Source organism: Solea solea, chromosome 15 (assembly GCF_958295425.1).
Source record: "Solea solea chromosome 15, fSolSol10.1, whole genome shotgun sequence".
In the NCBI taxonomy this organism is placed as follows: Eukaryota; Metazoa; Chordata; class Actinopteri; order Pleuronectiformes; family Soleidae; genus Solea; species Solea solea.
The window spans coordinates 17911704-17925325 of record NC_081148.1 but is presented as its reverse complement, the minus strand read 5'-3'; the positions used below and the strand labels follow the sequence as shown (position 1 = coordinate 17925325).

Below are 13622 nucleotides of genomic sequence, written 5' to 3'. Positions count from 1 at the left end.
TTGTTCTCATTTTCTGTGGCTTTATTTCAGATTGCATCACACACCTCAAGCTGCTGCCATATGACAGCTATGATTTCAAGTGAAAGATGTTGAATATTTTTATTGGAGGTGAATTTAAGTTTTATTAATTTTATGCTGGAATGTGCCATTTCATAATACACACACCCTCACTTTCTACCTGAAATTCCTACCAGAAATTCTCCTCAAATGCTGTGTTTTTGACCTGTTAATTCATAAGAATATCAGTTGCTCCACAAATTACTGTGAACCTGCCTTAACCTTGAGTGTCCTTCGCAACTGCCTTGAGCCAGTTTAATAGCCTTAACAGAGACGAAGGTTACTCCATCTTTTAGGTATTTGTAATGTATTTGTTTGTTTTTTCTAACTGTTGATGTTGGTTTTCTTATTTTCTGAGTTGAATATGCAGTGTAGAAATAGAAAAGTGTAAAAAATGGAAGATGTTATTACTTCCCATTTTGTCTTTGCAACTCAGATTTTCCCTTTGTTACCTCCCTGCCTTCTGTGCAGATATTAATAAAAGTTCTAAATCCATTAAACAAAATGTTGTAAAACTAAATTTGTGTTGTAGATACATATTTCAAGCCAGTCATCTAAAATCACCTATTGTATCTGTTAAATTACTTTAATAATGAAAGACTCTAAAATACTTTTTTCTCTTCGTGTGACCGTCAGTCGGATCTTGTCATTTTTCTTTCTCCAATGTGTTCAGACCTTATTGGAACATTTTTATGACAACACAGGTACTTCATACCACTATTAGTATTGTATGTGTCTAACCATAATAATGCTATTACTGTACGTGCAATGTGATAGATCAAAGACCATCAGTATGTCATAAAATGTGTACAATGTGCCTTTTGTGTTGAGTTGCTCTTGCTTCACATACAGACTTCAAAGCCCACTGAGGCAACCTTTGATGTTGGATTTTGAGCTAAACAAGTGAAACTGAAAAAATAAATAAAATATTTTAAAATAAATAAAAGAGTAGAGGACCATTTTGTGGTCCTTTTCACTTCTTTGAGATGAATAACCTTATACAATGTATGCATAATACTTCAGTTTTTTCATTTATATACATATATGCTATACTTTATAATAAGAATAATAGATTTATACATCCATGGGTATTATAGATTATTTTTCTTTTCTTTTTTAAACTTCTCATTTACAACTTTGTAAGGCATTTGAACACAACCAAAAAATAAACTTGTATAAAAAGGGAAAGGAGGTCTGTACTCTGTTTAAGAGGTCATTCTTAAAGGTCTTAGACACATTTTGATTGCATTAATTTTAGGGACTTTATATAGAGTTGGATCTCATTATAATAGCATCACTCCATTAATGTCACATTTAAAATGTGAGTGTTTATAAATGTTCCTTTGTGGATGAAATATTCTGCTAAAATAAGCAAATCATTCATCCTTTGGTCCAATTTCGTGTCCAATATTATTACACCAAAAATAATAATAATATAATTTTTCACTGTACAAAAAGGCTAAGAGCCGGTTGTACTAATTAGATTTATTAGAGGCTACGATCGCTCAACATCTGCAAGAAGCTCCTGTGGATTTTCTACCAGTCTGGTCGGCAGTGTTCTTTCCTACGCTGTGGTGTGCTGGGGCGGGAGCACAACTAAGGCAGACTTCCACAGACTGGAAAAACTCATCAGACGGGCCGGCTCGGTGGTCGGAATGAGGCTGGACCCTCTGGTGACAGTGGCAGAGAGAAAAACACTTGACAAACTGCTGAGCATCCTGGACAATGCCAGCCACCCTCTGCACACTGTCATCAGCAGCCAAAGGAGCCACAGAAGCCTCAGCAACAGGTTGCTCCTTCCAAAGTACATGACCAACAGGCTGGGGGACTCGTTTGTTCTCCGGGCCATCAAACTGTACAACTCCTCACTGGGGGGGGTTCATAATTATGTGTCCATAATCACAACTCACAGAAATGTGCAATAACCACAACAAAAACTCATAAAAACATGTGCAATAAAACCTTGGGCAGTATGGGGTAACTAGGTGTGTATGTATACATGTATATGTGTGTATGTATGTATGTGTATATACAGTATATATGTATATATAAATATATATATATGTACATATAGCATAGTTCATTTTTATCTTATATTTTATTTTATATTTTATTTTACTTTTTTATTCTATATTTTATGGTGTTTGGTACCTGGGGTGTTTCTATTTCTGGTCTCCTGTAAAGTGTGACTCTATTTTTAACAGTGCTGTGTGTGGATGTTGGAGCTTTTCATTTCCCCAAGGGAACCTCCCAAAGGGATTAATAAAGTCGTCTGTCTGTCATTTATAGTAGTAACAACCTTGTATTTTCTATTTAACCATTCCATAATTGAGTATGAGAGCATGAAACAAACGGTTTCAGTATTGCCTTTAGAAAAAATACTTGAATTTACTTCAAAGCCAAATCTAACCTTATTAATTATGCTGGAAGGATATATATCATTTATTTTGAAGTGGATTTCTTTTGTTTTGGGTGGAAATGGGTATTTATGGAACTGGTTCTTGGTTTGGATATTTTTTGTGGGTCAAGTAAGTTCATAATGCTATTCCTATAAGACCAAATAATTTGTTAGAGTGGATCTTGTGAATTTCTTTGATCAATTAAAATGAATTCCATTTATAGAAAGTGTGGGTAGAAGAGTACAAAGATGAAAGGAATGTGTTTGGTATAGCACCAGTTAGAGATTGAAATTATTTGAGGTCGCACTCAGACTTCTATTTACGACAAAAGACATTTATATTCCTATATCCAGTTCCTGTAAAGTATAGATTTTGTGAAGTATATCTGTTGGAAACGCTTGTGTACTGTCTCTTTAAAACGAGAACGCCCATTGGTCGGGCTCTCTACGTAATTCAGCCAATCAGTGTTGTCGTTGTTACAGGGCGTTTTGACGTTAGAAGGCGTGTGTGACATTTGCTGCAAGAAGCTAGTTTTCGAACGGCTAACTGGAAAAAAAGGAAAACTAAGCGTTGCTATTTTTATAATATATCGTCTTCCAGCAACAGAACAGACGTCAGGTTTTCGAGTTTTTTTGCGCTCGTATCCACGTCAGAAGAGGCATTTTATGTCACGTGTAGCGTTAATTAAAACTTCCTCTGCACGAGCACGTTAAATAATAGTGTGTTAACGTTGTCCGTTAACTTGGGTAAATGTCCGGAGTTCGGGTTGAGGTCGTTTTTCGGTTCGCCGCTCTGAGATGACAATACTAATCGGATAACGGCGGTTCAGTCTTGGTTTGTTGCATCGCATTATGGCGGGGCGTGAGCGCTTTAGCCGACTCGGCTAAATGCGTTTTGCACACAAGGTTAAAATAGCTTTAGCCAGCTAGCTCCTCAGTCACTTTCTTATGCTAACTTGTCAGGACAGGTGTGCTGAAAGTAGGCCAGGTGTGGCGCGGGACAGAGTGTAGATTAGCCGCGGTGCTCGCAAGAGTGTGTACTTCAGGAGCTGTTGTGACTCCGGTAGAGCCGAAGCTGTGACCATGCTGCTCTCCTTGGTTGTGCACACATACTCGCTGCGGTACTGGTTCCCAGCCACCGTCATGCTGGGAACTGCCCCGGCTTATTTGCTGTCATGGGGGGTTTGGCGTCTACTTTCAACTGTTTTACCGGCGAGACTGTATCACGGGCTGGACGACCGACTGTACTGCATCTACCAGAGCATGGTCCTGTTCTTCTTTGAAAACTACACAGGAGTTGAGGTGAGTCATCCGACTACATGTGAACTTTGATCATGATCATACGACGTTTTATGTACTTTCTGATTAATCTATTACTGATTAATTGGATGGCACGGACACCACTTTTTCGTGCCCTATACCGGTATCACAAACTCAAGCATATACCAATACAGATGTCAGTCGGATACATTAATTTTAGACAAAATTGTGCCATTTCAAATAATTTCAAAGATCCAGTGATTTTGACTAGCATCCAACCGATATCTTTTTAAACAAATGGTCTTCATTTTTATAGCACCTTTCTATTCATGATCTCCACTCAAAGCTGCTTTACACTATAGTTGGGTTTCATCCATTCACTCACACATCCATACAGCAAATGTATGTGCAGTGCATTTTCAATCGCACATCATTCATTACGTGCTGTCTGCACATGGAGCATCATGGGGTTGTGTCTTGCCCCAAGAACACATCAACATGTAGTCTCACAATGTGCCAGTTGAAAGACGACTTGCTCCACCACTGATCCACCATCGCCCAAATAATAGATATCTAACACATTTTAAGATGCAGGAAGCATTAAATGCTTTGTGTTGGTAACACTTTTATTAATTAGTCCTTCATGACTCTTAATCCATACATCTGTAGGCTTTGCACTTGCATTTAATAGTAAATGTGCAGTTTATTTTTGCAGATTTATGTATTTGTTTAAAGACAATGAGTAAATACATATTCGAGCCAGACCCAAATTCTGATAAACCTGATGTATGACGAGAAAGTCTGCATTCTTTTACCCTGTTCTTGACACTCCTTGTACACTTAGTAGTGATAGTGTTGGAGCCATTGTAACTGCAATCTCTGATATGAGGCTGTCCTTCCAACTGGAAGCCACATGGTAAGATTAGCAGGGACTGTTCTCTGTAATAAATCCCTGCGAGTTCATTGTAAAGCTCCAAAGGAAATTGCTACTAGTCTGAACTGGAATTTAATCCCTGATACATTTTATTATATTTAAACAACAAAAACAGCACATTGGCAGAATGATGACCCATCAGGACATCTGTAGGAAAATCACATTGCTTTTTTTTTGTCCTTTCTCCGTAGATTGTTATATATGGAGATATACCAAAGAACAAAGAGAATGTGATCTACCTGTCTAATCATCAATGCACAGGTAATGTATTTTAACATACAGTATCCAAAAAAAGAGGTTTTAATGACCAGTTTAAATATCTGTTATCTTCTAATGCCCTTCGTTTTAGTCGACTGGATCATTGCTGACATGCTCGCCATCAGGCAGAGTGCTATTGGTCATGTAAGATATGTTTTGAAAGATGGACTGAAGTGGCTCCCACTGTATGGATGGTATTTCTCTCAGGTAATTACTGAAATGGTGTGATTGTTTGTAAATGTTACATGTAAAACATGTAAATGAAACATGAATGACATTTCCTCACTGCAGTACTGATCAAATTATCTCTGTCTTTCAGCACGGAGGAATCTACGTGAAACGAAGTGCAAAGTTCAATGAGAAGACAATGCAGAAGAAACTCCTCTCTCAGACTCAGTCTGGAGCGCAAGTAAGTTGATCTGATTGGAGAAATATTTTGTAAATTAACCCAGAGTACTTCAATATTTAGTATTGATGTAAGAGTGGATCTTCAAACTTATTTGGCATGTTTTAGTTGAGCTTTCTTTCACTCAAATTTAGATTATCTTTTTACTGCGGTGTTTGAAATTTTGACATGTGAACTGACTGATTATTAGTCCTTTGTTCATGTTCAAACAGTCATGAAGGGTCCTGTGTAGAGTATTATTGTGTTCAATGACACTTGTTTTTAATCACTTTTAAAAAAAATGCAACTGTTGGAGATTAGTGTATACATTGCATTATTTGCAAATTTGGATATGGTCTTATTGTTGGAAAAAGCTTTAAATAATGATTCAACTTCATAATCATATGACTTGTACTAATTAGCCCTGTGATATAGTAACATCCTAGTAATTGTTGAATTTACAGGGAACAGTGCAGTAGCGTCAGGTCCCACATAACTGGGAAATGCATCACAATGTGCTGATATCTATCGCTCTCTTTCAGCATATTCCGTATCTGATTAAGGTTCCTCTTTGGGTTGTGCACAAAGAATCAAAAGTGACATACATTTTATTTATCACTTGTTTCTCCCCACAGATGTACCTCGTCATTTTTCCAGAGGGAACTCGCTATAATCCAGAGCTGAAGAACATTATCGCTGACAGTCAGGCTTTTGCTACGAAAGAAGGTAATGCATGATGTCAGCCGTTTCTTGCTTTACTCCTGCATACTAATTCAGCACCACCCACTCACTCTCTGAAACAGCTGACTGAGTACTTGTTGTGGGACCTGTAATCATGGTTGCATACTGTTGTTGTGTGACCCATGAGGCCTTGTCTTCATACTGATTCTGAAAGATATTTATTCCAAAAGTATCCGCTGAAATTGTATGCCATTAAAAGTTAAGAACTGTCAAGGGGATTAGTTTTGTCTGTCGCTACAACAGCTTCCTGTCACTTGGATTTCAGAGCGGCTCTGTGTCAGATTAGTGCAGATCCAAAAGGGGGGCAAAATGCATGGTGTGGTAACATGGAAAACAAGTCCAGTAGGGCCCTGCAAATTAATGCTGTGTCTGTTCTTGTTGAAAAGGTTGTGTCCGTCACAGCTTTAGTGTGAAGTGGTATTATATAGTGGTGAGTACATACGATACCCATATTGGTTCAGTAGTGGTTAAAATCACTGGATCAGACATCAGAAAAGAAAAATCTGATATTAACCAAACCCCCCAAATATCACATGAAAACCTCTGTAAAAATATGTGTTGTTAATTTCTTCTTTATGGGAGTAGAATATTTGTTATTCAGTTAGACCATTGTGTTTTTGTAATGGCTGGGTGGTAAATGCATCAGCACAATTTTTTTGTTGATTGCTTAGTAGTTAAAACGTGTTTAAAAATGACTATCACACTGGCATCTGTGTGAGTAAATCCTCAAAGTGGTTCTGAGCCATTGCTTGGGTTATCCTTCTGTAACCTCGTCAGGAAGTGAAAATAATTGATTTACACAGAGCTTGTATTTGAGTGTAAAGTACATTTCATCATTGCTTTATTACAATATTACAGTTTAATATAAGGATTTTTTTTTGATGCAGTTGTGCACAGTGTGGTAGCCAAATCTGCTCACACAGTGTATCCATTCTGCAGAGATTAAGCCCGTCTGTGCACCACAGATCTGAATATCACCTTACTCCATTAATCCAAATAAATCACTGTGTGAGAGCTGACATGTGCACATTATCTGCTATTTGTGAGGTATTACTGATGGTGCCACATCAAGAACAAGAGCCATAAACTGACCCTAATAGTCATTCACATTGAATTACTCTTCATACGTACTCAGGGAAAGAAAATGAGATACTACTGCAAAGTTGATAATTTTCTCTAGTTTGGCTATTTATAGGTTCTTGTTTCAACCAAACAAACATTTTTACTTAATTCTGTAAACCACAAAATATATTTCACCAACAAATCCAAAGAGAAATATTGACCTTGAGAGGATTATTTGAGTTTAAGGACAGTTTATACAATGTCTCCTTTAAAAAAAAAAAAAAAAAAAAAAAGCTTTTATCTGTAACAAACTATTTGCAATGTGATAATTTTTCTGTTTTGTCTGTTGTAGTCAAATTTGCCTTGATAAAGGCTCTTAAGGTCACAAGTTTGAATTGCTTAAACATGCAGATACACTGTATTCAATTATTATTATTTTTTTTCATTATTTTCACGTCTTCAATAGGACTGGCTGTACTGAAACACACCCTTACTCCCAGGATGAAGGCATCTCATATAGCCATCGAGACAATGAAGGGCCACCTGGACGCTGTGTATGACGTCACAGTCGCCTACGAGGGAACACTGGACTCCTCTGGTCAGAGAAGACCTGCACCATCGATGCCGGGTAAGCCGACATCCAATGTTGTCCACAGACATTCAGCTTTTAGGCCACATGTACACAGTAGAGTAAACCATGTAGAAGAGTTTGATCTGGATTTTCTTTTCTCATGGTTTAAAAAAAAAAGGATATCCCTGTGGAAACCCCATGCATAAAGAATATAATTGTAAACGTCAGACCATTTCCTTATATGAAATGCAATCAAGATGGTTCCCAGCTTGGAGAATAGAAGCACCAGTTGACCCTGAACTGGTTTTTACTGCTCAGCATCAGGTACAGACAGTCATGTGTTAAAGACAACATTTAAACATCAGTCTTTTGCAGAGCCAGCTTCTGCAAAAGACACATTGCATTTGTTCATGCAATGTGGCTGTTGATAACAAGACGAAGACAACCATGGTATATTTAAAAATGGCACCACCAGGGAGTGTCGAGCAATCAGTTGACTGCAGTGTTTAGCTCCACCCTTTAGGTGTCAGACCACCGTGCTATGTACCACAAGAGAAGGATACAAAAAAATAGGCTGGTGTGGATCTGTTTATTTGTTACTCCCTGCAACTTTTGACAATTAAAACACAATTAATTGTGTAACCTACCAATTGTAAGTGAACTGTTCTACTTGGTGAACATGCACAAAACTCATTATCTGAATGTGATCATACATTATGTCTATCAGAAATAGAAATAGTATTTTAACACCAGTTGCAAACAAAGCCACAGGCTGTCATCTCACCAGTGCTGTATTTTTAATCCTGCAACACTGTATACACTCCCTCAGTCATTAATCACATACCAAACATCACCTATTAAACAGCAGTGTCTTCCTGTAAACAGCATGACTCCGTGTTTTGGAGTCGTGATTATTCCGCGTTCCCCGGTTGTTTGACGAACTCCGTTTGAAAATACTTCCGCTTCAGTCAGGAATAAACATCAATGTTGTTTGGTGGCAACAAAACACAGTAGAACGGCTTTCTTCTCATCACACACTTCCTTGCGTCATGTGGTGATGAAGACTTTAGTAATTTCATGAGGATTAAACTGTAGCTGTGAGAGACCAGCTCACTGCAGATTACTGAGATTCTTTCCATTTCTCGTCAGCGTCGACAGTTTGAATAACTTCATGTTGTTGTGACATTGGTCACTTTTATTAGTAAAATAACAGTTTCTGACATAAAAGACTTGATACTGATCTTAAAAAAAATAGTTTCCTTTATGGGTCGCCACAGCAAATTATCTGCCTCCATCTTGTCCTCTTCTGTTACACCAACTGCCCTCGTATCCTCTTTAACAAACATCAATGCACCTTCTCTGTGGTCTTCCTCTTTTCCTCCTGCCCTGCAGCTCCATCTTCATCCTTTGTCCAATATAATCACTGTTCCTCTTCTGCACGTGACCAAACCATCTCAACCTTGCCTCTCTTACTTTCTTTCAAAGCTGAACAACCTGGGCTGTCCAAATGGCCTGATGAATGGCTGTTTTTTTAGCTTGTATTTAATTAACAAGGATTTGGTTTATGATATGTTTCAGTTGAACAACCATAGAAACCTTGACTCTTACCAGCTCACTTCTCTCAGCTAGTCATGGTGAAAGACGTTATTGCTTTATTCTTGATCAGTTTGAGTTCTTGATCCTAATTTTGGTGCAAAGTAAATATGCCTAGAGTTAATTTGAGAAATTAAATTACAGACTTGCAAGAATCTCTTCATTGGGGATAATCAAATATATAAATTGTCAAATGACACCACAAAAACTCACATTTCACTGATGGAGCTCCCCGCTTTCTTCAGTATGCAGTTGTTTCCAGATAAATCCATTCTCTCAGATTTATTTTTCTCTTCTATTCAAGTTTGTTTCTTAATTTCAGAAGGAACTGTTTATCATTTGAGAGTTGTTTTTCTTCCATCTATTCCATCTTTTTTTCCCCCCAGTGTTTGGAACGTTATCCTGCTGAAACACTCATGACCTGCAGTGGAAGCTTGGCTTTATTTTCGAGGGGGGGGGTTCACTGAGTTGCCAGTGTTTGTTAAACTGGCAAATATGATGTCAGGAGGTCAGTGATAATGTGTGCAGCAGCTGATGGAGTCGCCCGCTCTACCAACAAAGCAGTCTTTCGCTGCTGACTTCGATTAGGTTTCCTCTTTTGGCCACAGTGCCAAGTTTCCTGATAATATTGCATGTTGTGGAAACAGGAACCTGAAGGTCCTTTGGGAAACATGTGTTGCCTTGAGTGTTCACACTTGGTTACATTTTTTTTAATGTCTGACCTTCTCAGGCACTCTGGTTTTCCTTTTTTTTCACTGCCCTGACAGTTTGATATGGATTCAGACTTGAGACTGAAATGTTTGGAGAAAAGTGTTTTTGTATCGTCACACAAATGATGATTAAAGATAACCTTTAACCTTGACCCAGATCTTAGTCACAGTTCTGTATTTGCTCTTATGATGATGATGATTATGATTATGATTATTATTATTATTATTATTATTATTATTTCATTATTCGTTATGTAACCATTGTAACAAAAACGAGCTTCTGCACCTCGGTGGTTTTTAACGTTCTTATACCAACTTGACATCAGAGCGTCGTAGTAGCTCTACTCTCAGTATCACCTCATGTTGAGTTCAAGTGCTTACTCTACGTGCCGTGTTGCTGAAAGGCTCTTCCTGTTTTTGTTTAGTCTCTTTATTTTCTGTGTTTGACAGAATTCCTGTGCAAAGAATGTCCCCGAGTCCACATACACTTCGACCGTGTGGACATAAAGGAAATTCCTGCAGAGCCACTGTTTTTCCGCAGGTGGCTGCATGAGCGGTTTGAAATCAAGGACCGGTAAGTATGCGTGGGTGGAAGGGATTAGTCATGTTTTTTGCACGTTGTCCGGTCAACACATATTCTACTTTTTAATACAGTTTTATTACAGACTCTTAAAGAAACTGAAGGTAACAAAGTCTTCTTGATTGTTCTGAAGGTCTGATTATGTGCAGCTCTCTTTAGAATCTAAAGAGGAAGTCCTATCTGGTTCATTTTATCACTTTTAGACAGAAAAAGTCACTTTGGATTCACAAATGAGAAAGTTGACTTTGCTCCTGGCGTTATTTAAATTAAATTCAAATAGTTTCAATACAAGGTCGCAAGGTTAACCCACACATTTCTGAATAAGTTACTTAAATAAATAAAGAACAACTTAGGAAGTCACAGACGGAACACACAGAAAATAGATTTGTGTGTGGTAGAGCTGCAACAAATGATTATTTTCATCATCAATTAATCTGTTGATTATTTTCTTGATTAATTTATATTGTTTGATGCTGATCTGGGTTTCCCAAACGTCAAAATGATTTTTTGACGTTTGTCTGCACGTATTTCTATAACCGACTGAAATCTTTTTTTCTTTTTTCTCTTTCCAAAGGCTGCTCACAGATTTCTACGAGTCAAAGGATGCAGACAAAATCCACAAGTTCCCCACGGAAGGCAAACCATCTCCTCTGAGCCTCTGCAAAACCGTCCCCTCGCTGATGATCTTGGGCGGACTGACACTGCCATTACTGCTGACGGAGAACGGCAGGAAGCTGTATGTGAAAACCTGGGTGTACGGGACACTGCTTGGCTGGCTGTGGGTGAATGTGTCTCCTTAACGAAACAGGTGTGGGGTGGGGGGGTGGAGGCAGAGGCTGTTATAATGAGACGCACAAAAGATGTGGAGAGGCAGGCGCCGCCATTTTCCTGTATCACAGCAACACAACGTGTGTTCAGATGCAGAGCTGAATCTGATAAGGGGCTCACAGATTGATCCCATTTGACTTCATGTTGACCAGAAGAAAAAAATAGAGAAAAGATGAAAGCCCGTTCTGTGCTACTTGTTCCCCAGCAGAATTAAACATTGTTGAAAAGTATGACTAAATATAATCCCCTTTATGACATAAAAAAAAAAAGATAAGATTTAGCCAAATTTGTGTTCTTGCATGCTCCCTAAAGCTCTTATATTATGCCATTTATTTTTGACAACAGAGTGCTGAAAACTCATTTAATGATGGCGGTCCGCTGCTGTGAGTAGCTGACTTGGTGCACACCAGCCCACTGACGATGGCTCATTGATTATAAAGTGCACTGACTCGTTGACATTGGTTGCAATGTCTCTTTCTTTTTTTTTCTTCTTTTTTTTGTCCCACGTCGGGTGGATTATGCACTTTTCTCATTTGAAAGTGGTGTTTTTACATTAGTAGAACAGAATAAATAGCATGCAGTCGTCTATAGGGGCTCACACACATGACACCAGCTGCAGTGTTTACCATGTATATGTTCACGCTAATGTCGTTTCAGTTATATTAATAACGAATGTAGCTGTAAAAGTGAAGTTCACCACCCACTGATTTTCTTGGAAAAACACGTTACATTCTTTGTGTTTGATCAATTTTGACGCCACAGTGAGCTCATATAGAGGAACACTGCCGAAAATGTTCTACCATTGTAAAGAATCACTTTAACATTGCCAAAACATGGTGTATTTTTTGCCTAACTAATGACAATTATATAATTTGACTTTAAGTTATTGTTTGTTCACAGTTCCATCAACTTTTATATGCATTTGTTACTTTTAAATGCCGCGTTACAGCTCACTTGAAACTATCTACCTAGCAAAAAGCTGACAAAAGCCATGTTAACATTATATCACAGGTTTCTGTGCACTCAAAGCCATTTGTATTATAATCATCACGTTATTGTGAAATGCACTGTGTCCATTGTCGCTGTTTACTGTAATGAAACCATTGCATTTTCCACAAGTCACTTTACATACTCGCTTTCTCATCGTCCTCTAGAGTACGTCCGCTATACGTTTTCCTCACATGAATTGCTCCGATACCTCACTTGAATAATCCTTCCTTTTTCTTAAATGACCCTTGTCAGCCATTTTATAGTTATTTTTATTCTGACAAGATCTGACTGTAAGTCATCAGGAAACTCTAGACAGTATTTCAATGCCAACAGTTTTTTGGAAATGTGTGCCTTCTCTTTGGAGGAGCTGGTTTTTCGGCCCTCACACACAGAGGGCCACAGTGGCTCTTCCTCCAGCATGGAGGCTCTCTGCTCTGCTGGGGCTGCTGCTGCTGCTCTCTGCAGCTTGTGGTCACATCTTCTACAATTCATAGTGGCTTATTTTGCTCTAAGAATGCATTTACACTTTTCGAGGACAAATATGCATTGATGAAACCTTTAATGTGTTCAAGTTCTGGAAATGGGTGGGTTGGAGTTAAAATAAATCGTTTCTTTTGGGAAGTGTCAAGTTGTTACTTTTGTCCTGTACTGTCTGCAACATTTAATTATTTACACCTGTCATACTTAGTCACAGGTATAAGGTAAATCAAAAATAAGTCGTGCAGGTCTAAGCCTGAGCTGTCATCACCACAATTATAGTTTGAACCCATTCTGACCACACATGGGTTTGTGGGTTTTTCCTTTCTAGCACTGCATAACATGTTTTACAAAGGTTTTGAAAATAAACATTTGTTTTACTATTTGACAACCTTTTTCCAACTGAACGCTGCAGTTGGTCTGGTTTGTAATCCACTTACTCAGATTTACCTGCGTGAAACAAACTTAAAAAATTAAGACCGCAGTCAAGCTTGGTTTTTAGGATTTTTACTGTAAAAGTCTTTGTAAGGAGGGCATTCAAGTCAAATGAGGCAGCATTGCACTGGCTGCTCCTGTGCCCCCACCTGATAAAAATGCTGATATTCTCCATGGACTTTGTTGTGGGAGAGTGAGAGGTTTACAAACCTCAGCTGAATTAAATGAATAGATGAGGTACTGACTTGTCTATCAGTGCCACATACCACCTAAATTCACCAAAACCTGAACGATGATTGATTTTTCTCTTATTAAAAATGTATTAAAAACTTGGCTTTCAACT

The 13622-nt window shown here is 38.2% G+C and overlaps 2 protein-coding genes across 5 annotated transcripts in view; both read left to right on the top strand.

Moving 5' to 3' along the window:
- The window catches only part of mcph1 (microcephalin 1), a 28564-nt gene extending 27987 nt beyond the window's left edge, over positions 1 to 577 (top strand). For all 4 annotated transcript variants that reach the window (XM_058651392.1, XM_058651389.1, XM_058651390.1 and 1 more), the window contains one exon: positions 31 to 577. In XM_058651392.1, coding sequence (XP_058507375.1) covers positions 31 to 83 — 53 coding nt within the window. In that variant the 3' untranslated portion in view covers positions 84 to 577. The remainder of the gene's footprint in view (positions 1 to 30) is intronic.
- Positions 578 to 2548: 1971 nt separating this feature from the next.
- agpat5 (1-acylglycerol-3-phosphate O-acyltransferase 5 (lysophosphatidic acid acyltransferase, epsilon)) lies at positions 2549 to 12984 on the top strand. The gene is made up of 8 exons (XM_058651410.1): positions 2549 to 3757; positions 4841 to 4910; positions 4999 to 5114; positions 5227 to 5316; positions 5928 to 6018; positions 7562 to 7723; positions 10420 to 10543; positions 11124 to 12984. Exons 1-8 carry the CDS (start codon positions 3539 to 3541, stop codon positions 11347 to 11349), a joined length of 1098 nt encoding a protein of 365 aa, XP_058507393.1. The 5' UTR covers positions 2549 to 3538; the 3' UTR covers positions 11350 to 12984.
- Positions 12985 to 13622: the final 638 nt, after the last annotated feature.

What these genes read in the sequence shown, in the direction of transcription:
- agpat5 (XM_058651410.1), top strand. Translation starts at nt 3,539, where the DNA reads ATGCTGCTCTCCTTGGTTGTGCACACATACTCGCTGCGGTACTGGTTC. An exon ending in ATGGATGGTATTTCTCTCAG is followed by an intron (nt 5,115 to 5,226) that starts GTAATTACTGAA and finishes TCTGTCTTTCAG; the next exon opens with CACGGAGGAATCTACGTGAA. An exon ending in ACCTGCACCATCGATGCCGG is followed by an intron (nt 7,724 to 10,419) that starts GTAAGCCGACAT and finishes TGTGTTTGACAG; the next exon opens with AATTCCTGTGCAAAGAATGT.